The 21303-nt window shown below is 42.1% G+C and overlaps 2 protein-coding genes across 2 annotated transcripts in view; one reads left to right on the forward strand and one right to left on the reverse strand.

The window, feature by feature from the left end:
• LOC133440368 (zinc finger protein 37-like) overlaps window positions 1-21303 on the reverse strand; it is an 801383-nt gene that overhangs the window by 324140 nt on the left and 455940 nt on the right. The gene's annotated exons all lie outside the window — the stretch shown is intronic.
• LOC133424039 (zinc finger protein 239-like) lies at window positions 6775-20972 on the forward strand. The gene is made up of 4 exons (XM_061714420.1): window positions 6775-6989; window positions 12594-13155; window positions 20694-20768; window positions 20934-20972. Exons 1-4 carry the CDS (start codon window positions 6775-6777, stop codon window positions 20970-20972), a joined length of 891 nt encoding a protein of 296 aa, XP_061570404.1.

The raw sequence follows: 21303 nt of genomic DNA on the forward strand, positions 1-21303 counted from the left end.
ATGGCTATAATAATTGCATTGCAGTGGGTAGAGGACAGCAGGCCAGAAAGAGTGGTTATACTATCAGATTCAGCAGCAGCATTAAAGAGCTTATTGTATTGCAACACCACATGCAGAGAAGACCTATTATTTGAAATAATGATGCAATTATTTAGATTTAAGCATATGCAATTGTCCGTCATTTTTGTGTGGGTTCCTGCACACATCGGGATTGAAGGGAATGAGAGGGCAGATGGAGCAGCCAAAGGGGCTTTGAGGAGTGAACATCAACTCCATGTGAACATCAGCAAATCAGAAGTCAAAGGGGTGATAAAGAGACAAATCAGGAAAAAGTGGCAAAATGAGTGGAACAAAGAAAGTAAAGGGCGGTATCTTTTTAAGAATAAACCATTAGTTGGGAATGCAGGATCAGGCGGGCGGAACAGGACCGAGGAAAGAGTAATGACAAGATTGAGGAATGGGCATACTGGGCTGAATAGATCTCTATTTTTAATTAAAAAACATAATACAGGAAAGTGTGAACATTGTGGAGAGGAGGAAACAGTGGACCATGTTCTATTAGACTGCAACAAATATATAACAGAGAGAGATGTGTTAAAGCAGGAAATAAGAAAGCTAGGGGAAGTCAATATCATAAATATATTACGGAAATCTTCAGGTGATGAGTGCTGGAAAAAGCTAATACATTTTTTAAAATCAACTAGATTAATGAATAGGATATAAGGCCGGGTTATTTGATTTAAGTGAATTTGGTTGTTTTGTTTTGTTTGTTTGTTTTGTTTGTTTTGATTTATTTATTTATTTTATTTATTTATTTATTTATTATTTTGTTTTGTTTGTAGTGTTTGACATACATTCATTTTTAGAGATCGGTTAGATACCTAGTCCATATTCCAGATCAGTGGGTGGCGGTAATGCACCCGAAAGCTGTTTGCCAACCGCCAATAAAACCAAGAGAAGAAGAAGAAGAAGCCATTAAACCTAGAGAAGAAGAAGGAGAGGACGGTTCTGTTGTTTCCTTTCTTTTTCCTCTTCAACAATGTCTAAGGTGAATCATCTGAGAGAGTTTATCGGTCAGCGACTAACAGCAGCTGCTGTAGAAATATTGTCAGTGTTTGAAAAAAGCATCTTGGAGTATGAAGAAGAGCTCGACCGTCAGCGCAGACTGTTGGACCTCGCCTGGAAACCTGAAATCAGACTCCACAGAGTCGGTACGTAACCCTGGAAAGTTGAATGAATGAACACATGAGTATGACTCCTACAAGATCCCTTTGTTTCCAGTTAAAAGCCGTGGTGATGAAGCAAACCAACTAAATGGGAAACTCCCCAGCTCAAGCAGCTGCTGATGTGGGATTCGGAAACATCCCGAACTAACTTGTTGTTCTGTTTACTTGGTGCTGTCTTTCATGCTCCATTCAGACTCTGGACCACACTGATATTTCACACTTTACACTTAATCCTTTATTTAGTAGAAAACATGCAGATCACAGTGGCTCTGTACAGATTTTGTGTGTTTTTTTTTAGATTTATTTATTCAGCACAGTATAAAAAACAGAACAAGTAACATACAAATGTAAAAGAGAGATTGGTAATGTGCTAGGCTGAGGCAAAAAGCCCAAGGGGCTTATACGAGGCCTCTACCTGTAAAATACAGCAAAAGATTGTACAAAGAATTAAAATATGCAGAATACATGATTGCAGTCTAAAACAAAGACAAAGCAAATAAACAGCAGCATGAATAGAATACATGGTATCTACATGATTAAAGAAAAAATAACAAATCTAGAAATATCATTAGGTAATGTGATCAATTAAATGTGTCCTGAGCTTACGTTTTAAAATGATTGAATGAAGTAGAGGTAGACGAGATTGCTGTAGGTGTTCCATAACTGTATCTGATGGAGAACTGACACAAACCAGTACGGAACTTCAGGAGATTTAAATGATTAGCCTGTCTTGTATTAAAATGGTGCATATCACTGTTGAACTGAAAACAATCTTTACATGGCAAAGAAAATGAAACTGGCAGGAACAATACTTTGAAAATAAAATTGCAGGTTTGATATGTATTTAACTTAAAGATGTGTAAAATATTGAGTTGTTTGAAAAGAGGGGCAGAATGAGCAGACCAATTACTGTGTGTGGCAATCCTGCAGAATCTTTTTTAGCAACATATGAAGTTCATGAAGATGTGTGTTGTAGCTAGCTCCCCAAATACTATTACAGTAAATGAGATATGGATATATCAAGCTATAATAAAGAGCTGGGAGACAATTTTCATTCACCAAACTACGGAATTTGCCAATAATACCAATAGATTTAGATATTTTTTACAGACATGGTTGATGTGGTTTTTCCACCTTAAACTTTCATGGATAATTACACCAAGGAAGGTTGTTGATGTAACCTGAGTGAGCGGGTCATCTCCTATAGACAGACCGCTGTTAGATTTACAATATATTTTTTTTATGTAAATCTAATAAAATTTAGATTTATATCTAGATCTATATTTCTTTACAGACATAAATTTAAATGTTTTTTTATATTCAGTGATATTTTGTTAATTTTAAACCCTTTTGAAATGTTTTCTAAATTATGATTAGCCTTTCCCATTAGAGATGAAAAATCATTATGTGAAGTAAATACATTTTTCATCTGCAAAAAGTACAGGAAACAAGGAGGACGAGGCTGCGGCCAAATCATTTATATGAATCAAAAATAACAGGGGCCCTAGTATAGACCCCCGGGGGACCCCGCATTTTAAGGCGGCCCTCTCTGATGATTTACCATCAATGATAACAAATTGCTGACAGTTATGAACATTACATTTATTAGAGATGCACCGATCAGGATTTTGAGGGCCGATCACCGATCTCGAAAACCAGTATCGGCCGATCCCGATTAACCGATCACAGCGTGAAATCCATTAATTTGCCAATAATGTTGTCTCATATACATGACACTGACATTGTATTATTAGGTATAAAAATAAGGAGATTATGTGCAGGGCTGCACATAAATGGGCCGCCAGAGCGCATGCGCCGTCAAATTCCACAGTGCGCTGTCAATCTATGAGCCCCAACAGCTGGGGCTCATATTATTGGTTGTGGCCAGACCAGAATACTAATATTAAAAAATCTATTGCGAGAGCTTTTCCCCAGAACTGCCACTCAAAGTTGGTACTGGCCAATCACAGCGCGTCCTTACTCCCCCTCCATGCTCGTTGCGGCGGTGGGTTGGGCAGGAAGAGATGGAAGGATCTATCATCACAAGCAGCTTTACTGAACAAACCCCGACACGTCTCGTCAAAATGTCCAAGAAGCAAGCGCCATTAAGTAATTATTTTGGCGTTCCACCACCACCAACTACAAAGAGACGCCAAACTGAACCACTACCCGAATCGAACAGAAAACATGTGTTCGCCGAGAAGTGGCTGCATGATGTTACGCGGCGACACGTACCGTACGTTCGCGTTCCCGTGTAGCCTACCCCGTAAGCTCTGCGTTGGTGCAACGCGGACCATAAATCAGCCAGTGTCCGTCACTGCGTGCAGCAGTTTCCTGCACCAGCAAGATGCTGCTCTCTGATTATGGCTCACAGTTTATGAAAACCCCAAATAAAAAATAAATTAGAGAATATTTTATGAAATCATCAATAAACAATTCCATCATCAAAATTATAACAAATAAAGGTTCAACATATCTTGCTTTGCATGTACAGTAATAAGACTAGGTAATATATTAGTTTCACCTTTTAAGTTGAATTATTGAAATAAATTAACTTTTACACCATATTCTAGTTGAATTATTGAAATAAGTTAACTTTTACACCATATTCTAGTTGAATTATTGAAATAAGTTAACTTTTACACCATATTCTAGTTGAATTATTGAAATAAGTTAACTTTTACACCATATTCTTCACCTGAAGCAATATTCTACACCTTGGCTGATGTGGACATACATAGCATAGGAGGCTATTTCAGCTGCTATATGGTTGGCTGTTTGTACAGTCATGCAAGTTCCATGCTGTTAAAGAATACGTTTTTTCATATAAAATAAACACATTTTTATGCAGTTTAGAAGTTTTGGGGCTTTTTTTTGGCTCCTGCGTTGCTGAAATCGGCGCGTCCTTTATTTCTATTTCTGAAAGTTGGCAACCCTAGGTGCAAAATCCCAATCTGGCCGATAAAAACTGTAACTTTTATACTGACTCTACAGACTAACACGCACCATAATTTTTTTAATTCATCTTTATAAGTGAATAAATATCGTTTTGCCTATAACTTATTCCTGCATCCCTCTTTTATCGATCCGGCGAGACGGGTCACCGCGTTTTTGGAGCCCCAAGTCACATATCCAGGGGCTCCTCTGAGCACCAGACCAAAAATAATTATGTGCAGCCCTGATTATGTGTAAACTCGGCTTACAAAGAGTAAGTGTAGTTTAGTAGCTTCAGCTTTCCTGTGGTAATAATTATGTACATGTGACCAACACAGACAACAGCAGACATGTCACTCTTTAAAAGTTGACACAAGTTGTAAACTATAAACCTTAGTTTTCCTGTGGAAAGAGGAATTCAATCTTAAAATAAAATGAATTATGAATTATTAAGCTTTGTGAAAGCTTTAGCGGTAGCATCAGCAGTGTGTGAGGAAACTCTTGTGAGTGAAGCAAAACTCTTCACACTAGAACTCCACATGTCACTCGTGAAGCGATCGACACGACTGTCGTCCTGCATGAGGCTTTGGACTGTGTATATTCTGGTAAAACTCGACGGGATTTCATCAGTGAAATATTTACGACACAGCAGCGCGCACCGCGGCAGCGCGCACCGCGGATCCAAGCTGCAAACGTGTTTAAACCCGATGTCTTCTACAACTGAAAGCGGCTGATGAGCAAAGCATATGAATTCCTTACCTCACGATGTAGTTCTTTATTTTTCTTCCTGTCATTTATAGGTCTCTGTTACAGGTGTTACAGCTGAGTTAGCAGCGTTGCCGCACGCTCCTTTTTTTCTCTCCCTTTTTTCTGCTGCAGCCAACTTTGAAAACTCAATATACTCCGTGTGAAGAACGTTCAAATGTCTTATCAGCTTTGTTGTGTTGAAATTCTTTTGTAACGTTCCTCCTCATGGTATCTCCTTTGGACACACTTTGCAAACTGTAAATTTGTTGTCCTTTTCAGTAGTGCTGGGCGGTATGACCAAAAATGTATATCACGGTATTTTTCAAAATTATATCGGTTTCACGGTATATCACGGTTTTTTTTTTTTCATGCACAACTGGGTGTTAACCACATTTTCTAATGATTTGGAAAGGAATTGCTGCAGTAAATTGGCTTAGAATGGCCTATTTTACTGTCATGAGGAGGAAATATTGTAGAAAAACATTAATGTCCACACTAGTATAAATACAGGTTTGCATGGCCTCACGTGTGCCTGGCGCTAGGACCCTGCGGACGCATGGTGTGTCGTCGGGCTGTGTTTTCCTTCATGCTTCCCTGCAGCGTCACATGCAAACACAAACACACGTACCTGGCAGAAAGATTTCTTTATATCATGTTGTCTGTCGCCCGCGATATTTTTCCTTTTTTTGGCCGGCGCCATAGTTGGCTAGCTACAAACTCTATACATCCCATAATGTATTATAATATGCCTGCGCTCTCAGCAGCGCTACTTGCATCGTTAAGGCTGATTTATGGTTCCGCGTTACACCAACGCAGAGCCTACGGCGTAGGGTACGCAGCGAGCGGCCGTACGGTGCACGTCGCTGCGTACCCTACGGCGTAGGCTCTACGTCGATTTAACGCCGAACCATAATTCAGGCTTTACTAGGCAATGAAGCAGGTTGACTACCGTTGCAGAACAGCGCTGCAGAGGCGCTCCTAAACGTAAATGATCATTGATTTTTTTATTTGTAATTTTTTTAGGCCTGGTGGGCGGCCCCGCCAGGCCCATAGAGTGGTAGGGGAAACACTGTCCAGCGGCGCTACGTTCCGCCGCGCGGCGGAACGTAGCGCCGCGTTCCCAACGTTGTGTGCGCTACTGTACATACTCACCGCTATTACGGTATATGAAAAATTCATATCATAAGAAAAATAAACACCGGTATTTGGTATGGACCGGTATACCGCCCAGCACTACTTTTCAGACATTGTAAAACTCCCGCACCGGCGAGGCCGACGCCTCCTCAGGACCGCTCGGTCTGAGATGTGGGAACGCACGCGCGGGCGGCGGTTTGTTGTTGTAAACGTCATCAGATCGGCCGCTCTGAACTATTATTTTCCGATCTCCGATCAAAACCGATCCCGATCAGGGGCCGATCGATCGGTGCATCTCTAATGTTAAGCGTGATATTCCTTCCGCCTTGGTGAGTAGTACCTACCTCTACTACCTCTAAGAGAGAGATCCCGTAATAGCCACTGGTTTAACTTTTTTTGAGTTCTTTGGATAATAGGATTGAAATTCAGTGAAGTTATTTTTTTGTTGGTCCTTAGTTATTGTAATACCCAAGTGTGGCAGGGTGGAGGTGCAGCCTCTCAGGTGATGGGGCACAGGTGTGCTCCATCAACCTCTCCACCCTGCCTGCCTTGATAAGGAGCAGCTGCACTCCAGGGAGGGGCTGCTGTTGGAGAAGGTGCTTGTTCACGTGTGTCTGGTGAAACTGGGAAATAAAGGAGTTCTGCACTGAAACCCCGTGTCCTCTCTGTCCTGTTGGTCGGGCCCCGTAACACTCGCGTTGCTACACTGGCGCCCAACGTGGGGCCCGACAGGATGGAGGAGGGGGGCACAGAGCGGGCCCTGGAAGCGTTGGCCCGAGCACTGGCGGACCTGGCAGCCCTGCTCCAGGGCCCGGGTGAGCAGCAGCTCGCAGCGCTGGAAGCGCTGGTGGCGCAGCCGGCGGGCTGGGAGGCAGAGGCTGCGGGCCGCCAAGCGACGGCTCCCGAGGCGGCGGGACCCGTGGCACGACCCACCCCGCCACGCCTGAGGTGCGCCGCGGCAGCGCTGGAGATGCTGGTGGCGCAGCAGCCGGCAGGCCGGGAGGCAGAGGCTGCGGGCCGCCAAGCAACGGCTCCCGAGGTGACCCACGCCGGCGTCACGCCTGAGGCAGGCAGGGTGGAGAAGTTGATGGAGCACACCTGTGCCCCATCGCCTGAGTGGCCACACCAAGTAAACTACTTCATTTTTGACTGGGTTACTACAAATTGATGTTTTATCAGAATCCTTAATGGATATAATTTCGCATTTATTAAGATTCAGATTTAGGCCAGAGGCCTTGGAAAACTCATTTATTGCAATAGAAACTTGATTTTCATCCCCGAGAGAGTGTGGTGTCATCTGCTAGTAGATCAGACTTGTTCCCGGTGCATGTTGAACTCTGGCAGGGCTGCCCTTTGTCACCGGTCCTGTTCATAATTTTTTTGGACAGGATTTCTAGGCGCAGCCAGGGGCCGGAGGGGATCCGGTTTGGGAACCTCAGGATTTCATCTCTGCTTTTTGCGGATGATGTTGTCCTGTTGGCTTCATCGGACCGGGACCTTCAGCATGTGCTGGGGCCGTTTGAGGCCGAGTGCGACGCGACAGGGATGAGAATCAGCACCTCCAAAACCGAGGCCATGGTTCTCCATCGGGAAAGGGTGGCATGCCTTCTCCGGGTTGGTGGAGAAGTCCTGCCTCAGGTGGAGGAGTTCAAGTATCTCAGGGTCTTGTTCACAAGTGAGGGAACGATGGAGCGGGAGATTGACAGACGGATCGGTGCAGCGTCCGCAGTTATGCGGTCGATGTACCGGACTGTCGTGGTGAAGAAGGAGCTGAGTCGAAAGGCGAAGCTCTCTATTTACCGGTCAATCTATGCACCTACCCTCACCTATGGTCATGAACTTTGGGTAGTGACCGAAAGGACAAGATCACGGATACAAGCGGCCGAGATGAGTTTCCTCCGCAGGGTGGCCGGACGCTCCCTTAGAGATAGGGTGAGGAGTTCGGTCACCCGGGAGGAGCTCGGAGTCGAGCCGCTGCTCCTTCAAATTGAGAGGAGTCAGCTGAGGTGGCTTGGGCATCTGTACCGGATCCTCCTGGACGCCTCCCTAGGGAGGTGTTCCAGGCATGTCCTTCTGTTTCCCTTCTGTTTTTTATTCCAGATAACGCCTTGGTACTCTAACAGCCTTCTACAGCAAGTTCATCTCACAGGGTTGTTCTTGGATACAGCATTGTCAGTCGCTACTCTTGGACTATGCAGTGCAGCGGAACAGTCTGGAGTAGAGCTAGTTGGATCAGCACTGGTTAGAGTGTCTTGCTCCACGTGATACAAGTGCTCTGCTGTGATGTCACCAGGTGTCAATGGAAATTAAGTCTCTCTTATTTTGAGTAGAGATGCACCGATCAGAATTTTGAGGTCCGATCACCGATCTCGAAAACCAGTATCTGCCGATCCCAATTTGGCCGATCACCGATCACAGCGAGAAATCCATAAATTCGTCAATATTGTTGTCTCATGTACATGACGCTTACATTGTATTATTAGGTATAAAAATTAGGAGAATTGACTTTTTTATTGCATGCTGAGGCAATGAGCAATATTTCACCCTCTAGAGCCTCTTAGAGACGACTTAGACTCGGCTTACAGAGAGTAAGTGTAGCTTACTAGCTTCATCTTCCTGTGGTAATATTTCTGTACAACATGTGCAGCAACACAGACAACAGCAGACATGTCACTCTCTAAAATAAAACTCGATAAACTCTCTAAAAAGTCTCTAACTTGTGTTGGACCACATCCAGTGATCATGTGGACTGTTATAAATGTATATGAACAATTTCAGGATTATGAAGACCAGTAAAGCCAGACTTTGGCCCTTCTTCCTGAAGCCAAAATTTTATGACCCCTGCTGCTAACCTCCTGGTCAGTTTATGACCCCCGCGGCCTGGCTCGAGGTGGTCAGTTTATGACCCCCGCTGCATGGCTTCAGATCAAAGTAAAAGCAGCGAAAGCCCCGCAGCCAGGACTAAGGTTTACGACACCTGGGGAGGTCAGACATAGTGGAACCCCATAAAACCAGCAGGGTTTCTGCCAGTCCAAAGACCAGAGAACAGACTCCCTGGGGTTACGACACCAGGGGGGGTCAGACACAGTGGAGCCCCCAGGAAACCAGCGGGGGTCCTGCGAGTCCTGAGGGGGGGGGACTGTCCCTTACAGTAAAACCGCTCCCAAGCCCAAAAGCGGCGAGCACCCAATCACTGGCCAGGGGCTGGTGACGTCACCGCAGCCCGCGGAGCTCAAACTCCCGTTCCTGCCCAGCGCTCGTTCTCTCCCTCAGCCAGCGGACCGGACAAGACATGCCTGCCGACCGAGGCAGCCGCGGCCGCATCTACCCATTTATTCCTGAGAACTGTGCCAAGACGGGGGGGGGGGGGGGGGAGCTGAATTTACGTTTAATGAATTTACTGTATGCGTATTACTGTACATAATCATTATTGTGTTCTTTATTATGGCGACGTCTTCCGCCAGTTACGTTTAAAGAGGGCTCCGCCATCTTTAAATACCACAGAAGCCCCGCCATCTTTAAACACCGCAGCCATCTTTGGCAGCCATGTTTTGAACCGTAGACGTTCATTGATATCATGTTTATTATTGCTTTGATTCCTTTTACCTTCCATGCATTTAACGTTTAAGTTTCATTTCATTTTGTTTTGTTGTGGTTTTTCCTGTTAGTTTAATGGTTCTATGTTAATGTAGTGGGCCATCAGGACTTATTTGGGGTGTTGCGTTTACCATCTTTTGACACCCGTATGTAAATAAATTCTGATTGATTTTTAATGAGTTTGTGTGTTGTTTCATACAATTTTGGTCACAATTGATTGTTTTGACAGAGTTAGTGCTCGGATCTTACCCTTCAATTGTTATTCTGTAAGTGATAGTAAGACTTAGTGTTAATAATCCTAAACTCTTGAGACTGATATTCTGCTGTAAAAGTTATAATTCCCTGGATTAAGGCCCCGGGGTGGTGCCCATTACGAGAAATATTATAATTTTGATAATTCAATTTGATAAATAGTCGACTTTATTAATTATTAATGAAATTATGAATATCCTTCGATAACTGATCAGCTAAAGCTAACCTGTTGCACAACACTTGATACAAGTTGTAAACTATAAACCTTAGTTTTCCTCTGGGAATAGGAATTAAATCTTAAAATAAAAATTAATTATGAATTATCAAGCCTTGTGAAAGCTTTAGCCGTAGCATCCGCCGCGTGTGAGGAAACTCTTGTGAGTGAAACTCTTCACACTAGAGCTCCACATGTCACCCGTGAAGTGACTGACACGGCTTTGGACTGTATATAGTTTGCTATAACTCCGACAGGATTTCATCAGTGAAATATTTACGACGCACCAGCGTGTACCGCGGAGCCAAGCTGCAAACGACACGTTTAAACCCGATGTCTTCTACAACAGAAAGCGGCTGATGAGCAAAGCATATGAATTCATTACATTACGATGTAGTTCTTTATTTTTCGTCCTGTAATTTATAGGTCTCTGTTACATTCAGTGGAGTTAGCGGTGTGGCTGCACCTCTTTTTCCTTCTCTGCCTTAGCTGCAGCCAATTTTGGAAACTCAAAATACTTCTTTGTGTGAAAAACATTCAAATGTCTTATCAGCTTTGTTGTGTTAAAATTCTTTTGAATCATTCCTCCTGGGGTATCTCCTTTGCACGCACTTTTCAAATTGCAAATTTGTTGTCCTTTTCGGATATTGTAAAACTGCTATACCGGCGAGGCCGGCCACGCCCCCTTAGGACCGCCCGGGCGGTGTTTGTTGTTGTAAACGTCATCAGATTGGCCCGCTCTGAACTATTTTCCGATCTCCGATCAAAACCGATAGGGGCATTATAGGCCCGATCCCGATCAGTGGCCGATCAATCGGTGCATCTCTAGTTTTGAGCAGGTGTCTGCGATTTCCCCTTTACATTTCTCCTCTTGTGGTTTTGATAATGTATGATCTGGACTGAATGTGTTTCTCTACCACAGTGGCTGGTTCCCACATGTTGCCTTGTCTAACCCGCACATTTTCACCAACTTGGAGGTCAGACAGTGTCCTGGTTCCTTGATCAAAATATTGTTTCTGTCTTTGTTGTCTATGCACAAGGTGGCTCCTGGCATGCGTTATAGAAAGCTGGCTGCAATAATGTCTTTGTCACAGGTAACTTTGATTTGAGTCTTCTTCTTCTCCGATATAATTTTGAAAAATACCGTGATATACATTTTTGGTCCTACCGCCCAGCACTATTTGAAACCCCACTCAGCACTGAAGTCCACCGTCTCTTGGCTCACCAGCTGTCTGCCATTGTCGGAGAACAACTCATCTGGCACACCATGCCTTGCAAATATAGACTTCAGCCCAATGACGATGTGGGTGCTGTGGGTCGATACAGATCCGAACTTTGTTCGGTTTTGTTACAGTCACCATACTATTGACCCAATCTGTAGGCTCTGTCTGTTTGGTTATCACCCCCAAGTTTTCCATTCTATTCAGCTCTGTTTTAATTTGATCTGATTTCAATGTATCATAGTCATCTACGTTTTCATCAAAGTCAAAAGTGTTATATACCTTAATTTCTTCGTCCCCGGCCACATGTAGGAACGTGGCTCTTTTCACTGCACCAGAATTTTCGATTCCGCTGGCGACAAGAAACAGTTAAAATCTCTGGATCCAGACTGTCCAACTTTCCGCTAGATTTCCTTCTAGACTTAATGAGGTCGGAGGTTTCATCTGCTCCATTTTGTCTTCCTATTTTTGTTTTACTTCAAGTTTTTACTCTGACACCGTGTTATATATGACACGGAAGAAGCTATTTCTAGAACAACAACTTTATTCTTCAACTGTCTCTATGCCAACGCAGTAACACAAGAGTAGAGTCACAGTAATGGTCACACAGGTCACACAGAGTAATGCACTTGTTTTCAAATATACTACATAGATGAAGAGGAAGACCGAAAGTTCAGGACAAACTTTAAACCTCACAAATACAACCAAACAATCAACACTGGGAAGCACTTTTGACTTGTTAAAATCCTATCTTTTGTCCCTTTTTGTAATTCCAGACCCCCCACAAGAAAATGTTTGTAAGGTCGAGGAGGACGGGGTTTTCAGTGACCAGCACCTCGATAGCCTGGAGAGGAGCTGCAGCCCGGACCAGGAGGAACCAGGGCATCCACAGACTACAGAACTGGAGGAAGACTCCAGCGGTCAGGAGATTAAGCACGAGGACGTAGAGGTGGATGTCTCATTGGTCAATGTTGCAGATGTGAAAGTTGAAAATGGTGAACCAGGACCAAACTGTGGCCAGCTGCTGTTGCACACTTCTCCTGAAGCTCAAAACAAAGATGGGGAAGGGACTGAAAGTTTACACTCAGACTCCAGTAAAACTGCAGATCCGGGGCCAATGAGACGACATGGTGACCACGAAGATGCTGCTGTCCCATCAGACAGCAACGAGTTCATTGAAAGTAATATTTTAATGGATCACATGAAGATCCACACTGGCGAAAGGCCGTACCTGTGCAACACCTGCAACAAAACCTTTACTAGATCATCATATCTTAAACGCCACATAACCATGCACACGGGCAAGAAACCCTACATCTGCAAAACATGTGGAAAAAGTTACAGGCTACGTTCAAACCTGATGGATCACTCGAGGACCCACACCGGTGATAAGCCATACCTGTGCAACACCTGCAACAAAACCTTTACTAGATCATCATATCTTAAACGCCACATAACCATGCACACGGGCAAGAAACCCTACATCTGCAAAACATGTGGAAAAAGTTACAGGCTACGTTCAAACCTGGTGGATCACTCGAGGACCCACACCGGTGATAAGCCGTACCTGTGCAACACCTGTGGAAAAACCTTTACTCAATCATCACATCTTAAAAGCCACATAATCACGCACACGGGCGAGAAGCCCTACATCTGCAAAACATGTGGAAAAAATTACAGGCAAAATTCCAACCTGGTGATTCACTCGAGGATCCACACCGGCGAAAGGCCGTACCTGTGCAACACCTGTGGAAAAACCTTTACTAAATCATCAGTTCTTAAACAGCACATAACCACACACACGAGGCGAGAAGTGATATTAGTGCAAGACGTGCAACAAAGGTTTTAGCCGCAGAATTTATTTGCTGAGTCACATGAAAAATCACCCGGAGGAGAAGTCTGGTGACTCGTGACAGCTCATGTTGTCGTCCTCCGGGGGCAGCTGTCCACTCCTGTCTGACCCACAGAAGAAGAACCCGCAAAAGTCCAACCACCACCTCCTGTGGCTGATGAGCCTAATCCCCTCCCCACAAGGGTTGCAGGTTCAACCCAGATTTATGCTTCTCCGTCAACTTGACGCAGAGGGAACGATGTGGTTGTGTACTTTTTTTTAAAGTTCGGCATTAAGTTTGTGTGAATCCCTGTTCCTTCTTAAAATCGTTAGTATTTGTTGCTGTTGGTAACTTGCCATCTCCACTGTGCAAATAAAGAGCTGTTAGTATTTGCTGATGGTTCTTTAAACCTGGCAGTTTATTTTGTTCATATACAAAGCCTCTCACAAGCCCTTTTTCCCGTCTGTTTCTTCTTCACTCACATTTTCTTTGTAAAGTTAATCTGCAGCTCCATGTTGTTAAACTCTCTCCATCTACTCCGTTCAGAGGTTAGTCCAAGTTTGATATATTTACGTGTTCAGTTTTTACAACGTTCCTCTGAAAAACATGAAGAAACTTCAGAGAAACGAGGACAAAAGAAGAAACGCAACCATCAACACGTCAGAAACAGAACAGCCAACCATCTGTCACCATTTTCTAAACTTTAATGTCTGCAGCATTAAACAAAAAACCTTGAAGATTTCAGAAGTCAGTGCAGTCAGATACGGTTTGCTTTTATTTCCCTTTTAAAATGTTTTTATTGATTTAGAAAACGAGAACATTTAGTTTGCAAATGAATGAGGAAATGAGTGTGATGTGGGATACACTATACGATACTTGAGTCACGATACAATACGATATTGGGGTATCCAAATTTTGCTATATATTGTGATGTTATACATAGTTCCCTGAAAACTGTAAAAGGCTTTACGCTTTTTAAAATCTGAGCTGCACGTACATCAGATTATCGTGTAATTCATGGGACAAACTAAGTCAAAACAATGTAATTCAAATGATCCATGCTGTTATTGTAACTATACAAGCTAAAGTTACAAAAATTTGTGTACGTTTTTCACATTATTTACATAATATAATATATAATATAATATAATTAATAATATTATTTAATCGCATGTATAAAATCAAGTTGTACTAGATTTACAACTCGTCTGACACATGATTTCTTCTAAAGCTGATGTTGAGATCCGTGTTGAAGCTGCAGATCTGCAGGTTGGAGAGCAGGAAGAAGAGGGAGGATCATCGGGATCAGATTCCAGGAAGAGGACACACTTTGGATTTAACCCTTTTATATCAGAGATCCATTTAGAAGTAAATGTCTTTTTGCCTCAACTCATATATAGTCAGAAATAATCATGAAAAATTTAATTAAGTTTTTATTTTAGATGGATGAATCATTTTATTGTTTATAATTCTGGAATATTACGCTCTCCATATGTAGAAAGAGCAGCAGTTCCCCCTGGTGGTGAGTTATAAAAGCTCAACATAAACCCAAGAGGGAAAAATTCATTGTAATAATAATAATAATAAAAACACAAATAAAAAAAGACTTTAGTGCATCAACAAGAGGAAAGTTTAGCTCAGAAAACAATGTCAAAAGAGAAATGTCATCAAATGAAGTTGAAAAGTGGAGATGAACTTTTGTCCTTTATCCTCAACTTCCTCAATCACGTCATTTTGATCCAGTTTGTTATTTCACTGGTCTTGGCTTCATCAAATGACACATCCAGGGACAGAAGCCGTGCATAGGTGTTCATCCTGTCCAGGTGTTGGAAGGTGAAGTGAAGCCGAAGCCATCGCTTCATCCACTGATCTGTTGGCACGGTAGGAAAACTGATAGGAATCCACTGTGTCAGGAACCATGGAGTTGATGTGGGTTAAAAAAAGATGATCTGCTCTGTTGGTCTCTGGAGAAGGTTTAATGAAAATGTCTCTCCACATTTCTAGTCCATGAAAGAAGGCAGATTTTATGTCCATCAAATGCAGTGTCCATTGTTTTTGATAACTTCCTGCCACAAGGAGCCTCAGAGACTGAAGCACAGGTTGGAGATTCCTTCTGTAGCAGAAACTTGCACTTCCTCAAAACCTTGTGCAACAAGCCTGGCTTTTGGTACCAGTCCATTTTCCATCTCTTTCAAAGTGCAAACTCAACGAGGAGATGCACTTTTGTAATAATAATTACAATAATAATAAAAATAATAATATGATAATGGAGGGAGGACTTTGCTGTTTCAGAGCTGAGACCACTTGCCTTCATGGAGAGGGACATGAATTCCTTCATGAATAATGACTGAAAATAACGTTAAAGGTATTTGGAATATATTGAACGATGCCATTAGGAAAAGTTCAAGAAAGACTAATTATCCACAATATTTAACCAATAACAATGAAGTCATTAATGATATGAATGAGGTGGTTAATCATTTTAACAGGTATTGTGTGAGTGTTGGACCAAAGCTGGCAGAAAAATGTGTGATCCTGGATCAGCTGATGGATGGAAGGAAACATTAATAAGTAGAAATCCAGATTCAATGTTTCTCACAGCTGTGGAGGAGAGAGAAATCATAGATATTGTAAGTAAATGTAAAAACAAGGTGTCAACTGACTGTGGTGATATGACAATAGTCAAAAAGGTTATTGATGGATTGTTAACTGACATCCAGCTGTAATCAGTCACTCAGAACTGGGACATTTACAAAAAAAAAAAGAAAACTGCAAAAGTCATCCCACTGTACAGAACTGGAGACAGACACCAATTCACTTATTACAGGCCTGATTCTTTACTCCCAACATTTTCTAAGATCTTAGGAAAAGTATTTATTTACAGATTGGACAAATTAATGCCAATAAAAAGGCCACGCCCCTAATTACGCATTAAACTTCTTGCTTTATATAATTCCAACCTGCCACAATACGAGGAAAAAGAGGCTTCAAACCCCTGCAGAAAACCTGTGGGTGATTCATGCAGGAATGAACCGTCATTCTGAGTTTGGGGGTTAGTTTGGGATCTTTATTCCCTCTAGTAGTTAAATGTGGGAAACTGCAGCTTTAAATGTGTCTTGTATATCTATATATTTCACACCAAAATCAGTTTGATAGTTTGATAGTTTGATCAGTTTGATATTTAAATGTTTTGATGTCTCAAAGACTTACCATGTGTATTATTTTGAAGCCCATTGCAATAAAAGTTTCTTAACAACATAAATGTTTTATGACAAAAAAATAAAGAACACATGAATTAAAAAATATTTTTATTTTATATATTGATATTAACAATCAGAAGCTTATCATATAAATTGTGTCAGCTCTCATTGTGTCGAAAAAATAAAACTCTTTCTAAACCTTCTTGCTTGTGTTGTTTTCTCAGATGTAAATCACTTTGGATAAAAGCGTCTGCTAAATGACAGAAGTCGTAGTAAACCAGTGATGACAAGAATGTCGTATGCATTTTGTTCTAATTACTTTCGTTGGTAAATGAAATACTTACTGTAACTGCGAGAAGGAACTATGTCATTTGTTCAGACTCCACTGCAGCCCTTCAGAGTTTGACTTCAAATAAAACAACAAGAGAAGATCTAGTGTTGGAAATATTAATGGTGTTGTGGAGGTTATGCAGAACTGGAATTACTGTGCAGTTTTGTTGGGTTCCTGCCCACATGGGTGTTGATGGCAATGAGAAAGCAGACAATATTGCTAAAAGAGCATTGAAATTGAGTAGTGAGGTAATTATGGAAATTCCTTTTGGTAAAGGTGAAGCAAAATCATGAATTAGAAAGGCAGTGAGGGATTCATGGCAGAAGGTGTGGGACAACGGTGTAAAAGGGAGACATTTTTATAACATACACAAGTCAATTAACGTGAAGGTTTTCAAAGGAAAGTGTAGGAGAGAGGAAGTCATCATTTCTAGATTAAGATTAGGTCATACTAGTTTAAAATCAACTCTGTATTTAATGTCAAAGTCCGTGTGTGATAAATGTGATGAGTGTGATGTCACAGAGAATGTAGAGCATGTGATTCTTAAATGTGGCAAGTATGAGGTAGAAAGGAACGCTTTAAGAGACAGGATGTACGAGCTGGGACGGGAATCGAGGCCGGTTCTGGGGGGGGCAGGGGTGGGCTGTGCCCACCCAAACGTGCGTCCTGCCCACCCAATCAAAGTATGGGGATCTATATTATAATTTTTTTTTTGTTATATATATATAAAAAAATATCACAACATATCTGTACCGTTTCTGATTGGGTGGGCACTGCGCATCATTTTTAGACAGAACAATGAACGCATACCGCAAAAGTTGTGTCTCGGAGACGTGATAGGTGTTCAGAACTGCAGACACACTGAAGGCGGATTTATGGTTCCGCGTTACACCAACGGAGAGCCTATGGCGTAGGGTACGCGGCGACGCGCACCATTCTTGCGCGTCGCCGCGTAACTTACGCCGTAAGGCTGATTTATGGTTCCGCGTTACACCAACGCAGAGCGGTGAGGTCGAGGGCGGAGAGCGCCGGTGCGGGTGGCGGTGTGCTGCGGTGCCTTTCAGGCTCTGGAGCCGCCAGCCTGCCGCGGGACCTTTTAAATCAACGCAGAGCCTACGCCGTAGGGTACGATTGACTGATAAAAAAAAAAAAAGAAAAAAACATTAAATAAATGCAGCCTCAACAGGGCACAAGCCAGTGTCCTGTTTGTGCCGCTGTTCTGCCATTTTTTGCTGCTTTGCCAAAAAATGCTACCTAATGGTTTTCTACCTTTGTAAAGCTACAATTTTACTGTGTTTTACTCCCTAAACCACTTCCTTTCCCCCAAGTGGTCCTTGTCTCTTGCCAGGTAGTCATTGTAAATAAGAATGTTCTTAATGACCTGCCTGGTTAAATAAAGGTGAATGACTGAATGAATATCAAATATAAAGCAATATAATTGTTTTTTTTTTCTCTTTATCGTATAATGTTCACAAAGTGTAATGCAATTCATGTCATGGGTCGTGTATTTTGAAGGATCAAATACTCGACATCCCATATTATCCATTTTACATCGTGCAAGAAATGATGCAAACTTTGAAAATCCACTGTGTGCATGCATAGAACCACAAGTAGCATTTCTCGGCAGGTAGCAAGGATTGGCAGAACACCGGTCCCAAGCCCAGGTAAATGCAGAGGGAAGTGTCAGGAAGGGCAATTGGGTTAGCATACTGTGGAGAAGATAGATGAACTGATATGATGACAGCATAGTTTTCAATGCATTTCGGGGGTTTGACCCCCCAAAATTTTTTCGCCCGTGCCCACCCTACATTTCAGTCTGCCCACCCTAGTGGGCCTCGCTAAATCCGGCCCTGACGGGAATGGAGTTTAGTAGGTTATTAGGGAGGAGTGAGGTGATGAGGGATTGTTATAAGGAAATCCTTGTCTTTCTTAAAGATGCAGGGATAGATAATAAGATTTAAATGTGGTTATCTTATTTTATTTAGGTATTTCCTTTTTTCCCCCTTTAAGTTAGACTGTAACCTGGTGTAATAATGATCCTGATGTTACACACTCCGGTACAGCAGGTGGCGGTAGAACCTAATAACGTTGGTTGTGATCCGCCATTAAACCTAGAGAAGAAGAAGGAGAGGACGGTTCTGTTGTTTCCTTTCTTTTCCTCTTCAACAATGTCTAAGGTGAATCATCTGAGAGAGTTTATCGGTCAGCGACTAACAGCAGCTGCTGTAGAAATATTGTCAGTGTTTGAAAAAAGCATCTTGGAGTATGAAGAAGAGCTCGACCGTCAGCGCAGACTGTTGGACCTCGCCTGGAAACCTGAAATCAGACTCCACAGAGTCGGTACGTAACCCTGGAAAGTTGAATGAATGAACACATGAGTATGACTCCTACAAGATCCCTTTGTTTCCAGTTAAAAGCCGTGGTGATGAAGCAAACCAACTCAATGGGAAACTCCCCAGCTCAAGCAGCTGCTGATGTGGGATTCGGAAACATCCCGAACTAACTTGTTGTTCTGTTTACTTGGTGCTGCCTTTCATGCTCCATTCAGACTCTGGACCAGACTGATATTTCACACTTTACACTTAATCCTTTATTTAGTAGAAAAGATGCAGATCACAGTGGCTCCGTGTAATTTTCTTCTTTTTTTTTTTAGAGCAAATTCATAGTGTAATAATTTTGGAAGAAGAATATATAAAAAAAAAAAGCTTTGGATAAATCAAGAAAGATTCCCAAAGCGTATTCATTTTTATTGATTGCAGTGTGAATTTTATCAACAATTGAAGTAAAGCCATTTCTGTAGAATGATTTTTCCTAAATCCATATTGGTGTTTATACAGTATATTACAGTCCTGCAAATGTTTCATCATTCTGTTATAGACCAATTTCTCCAGGATCTTTGAGAAACCTGGGAGAACAGAAATGGGCCGGTAGTTACTAAATACACTATGGTCTCCAGATTTGTAAACAGGGACTACTTTGGTAATTTTGAGGTCATTGGGTTTTATTCCAGTTTCTAGAGATTTGGTGAAAATATGGCGCCTAATGGTCACACAGAGTAATGCACTTGTTTTCAAATAACTACATAGATGAAGGGGAAGACCGAAGGTTCAGGACAAACTTTAAACCTCACAAATACAACCAAACAATCAACACTGGGAAGCACTTTTGACTTGTTAAAATCCTATCTTTTTGTCCCTTTTTGTAATTCCAGAACTCCCACAAGAAAATGTTTGTAAGGTGGAGGAGGACGGGGTTTTCAGTGACCAGCACCTGGATAACCTGGAGAGGAGCTGCAGCCCGGACCAGGAGGAACCAGGGCATCCACAGACTACAGAACTGGAGGAAGACTCCAGCGGTCAGGAGATGAAGCAGGAGGACGTAGAGGTGGATGTCTCATTGGTCAATGTCGCTGATGTGAAAGTTGAAAATGGTGAACCAGGACCAAACTGTGTCCAGCTGCTGTTGCACACTTCTACTGAAGCTCAAAACAAAGATGAGGAAGGGACTGAAAGTTTACGCTCAGACTCCAGTAAAACTGCAGATCCGGAGCCAATGAGACGACACAGTGACCACGAAGATGCTGCTGTCCCGTCAGACAACAACTGTAAACCAAAGCTGACCAGGACCCACACGGGGAAGAAGGTATTTTCTTGCAGCACTTGCAGGAAAGAGTTCAGTAAAAGTAGTAATTTAATGGATCACATGAAGATCCACACTGGTGAAAGGCCGTACCTGTGCAACACCTGCGACAAAACCTTTACTGAATCATCAGCTCTTAAACGGCACATAACCACACACACAAACATTATTTTTGGAAGATTCTAGGTTTCAAAGTCAATAGACTGTAATAATTTTCCTTGTTGACTAATTAAGAAACATTTTGAGTGGATTTCTTTCCCTCAAAACACTCAGAAACACAGCCATGAAACCTTTTGCATAATGTTATACAGGGAACAACCTGCCATCAAGACATTCATGAAAATATCTATATTTTTCCGTTTTGCAGGTTTCTACTGAGGAAATGCCTCCAGAAGATTCTGGTGTTACAAAGTCTTCCTCCACAATTGAAGATTTGGAACAGGTATATATTGATACTTTTAATAAACATTGTACATTATCTGAGTATGAAATACTATTTTCTGAATGAATAGCAGCGGGGTGCAAAAAAGATTACAGTAGGTTTTAATCTTAACTCGCACACTGTGCTCGTAATTATTTCTTCCAGTTTGCACATTTCCATTTTTAGGGGCAAGTGAAATACTCGCTCTGTAGAGCCCTGCAGTAACGTCACATTGGACGACCAAAACAGCCAAATCACTGACCAAGTGCAACACTATTAAAATATGCTCCGTTATCTCCATAGTAAAGCAATGCCAGAATAATATGGAATATATCATATATGTGCCCTCAGAAATATGCACATATTTCAAAATAAATTATAAATATTTGATAGTTTTACAGTGCATATAAAATAATAAAGTGTTATCAATAGCCACATAAAGTGTTGATGGCTATGCACAATGTCAAAACAAGTTATGACCAAATACATTTTGTCCACAAAATGGATGTCATACGGTGTGACACTAAAATGTGTATTTTGAACGGGCAATAATTTG

Source organism: Cololabis saira, chromosome 3 (genome assembly GCF_033807715.1).
Source record: "Cololabis saira isolate AMF1-May2022 chromosome 3, fColSai1.1, whole genome shotgun sequence".
Taxonomy (NCBI): domain Eukaryota; kingdom Metazoa; phylum Chordata; class Actinopteri; order Beloniformes; family Belonidae; genus Cololabis; species Cololabis saira.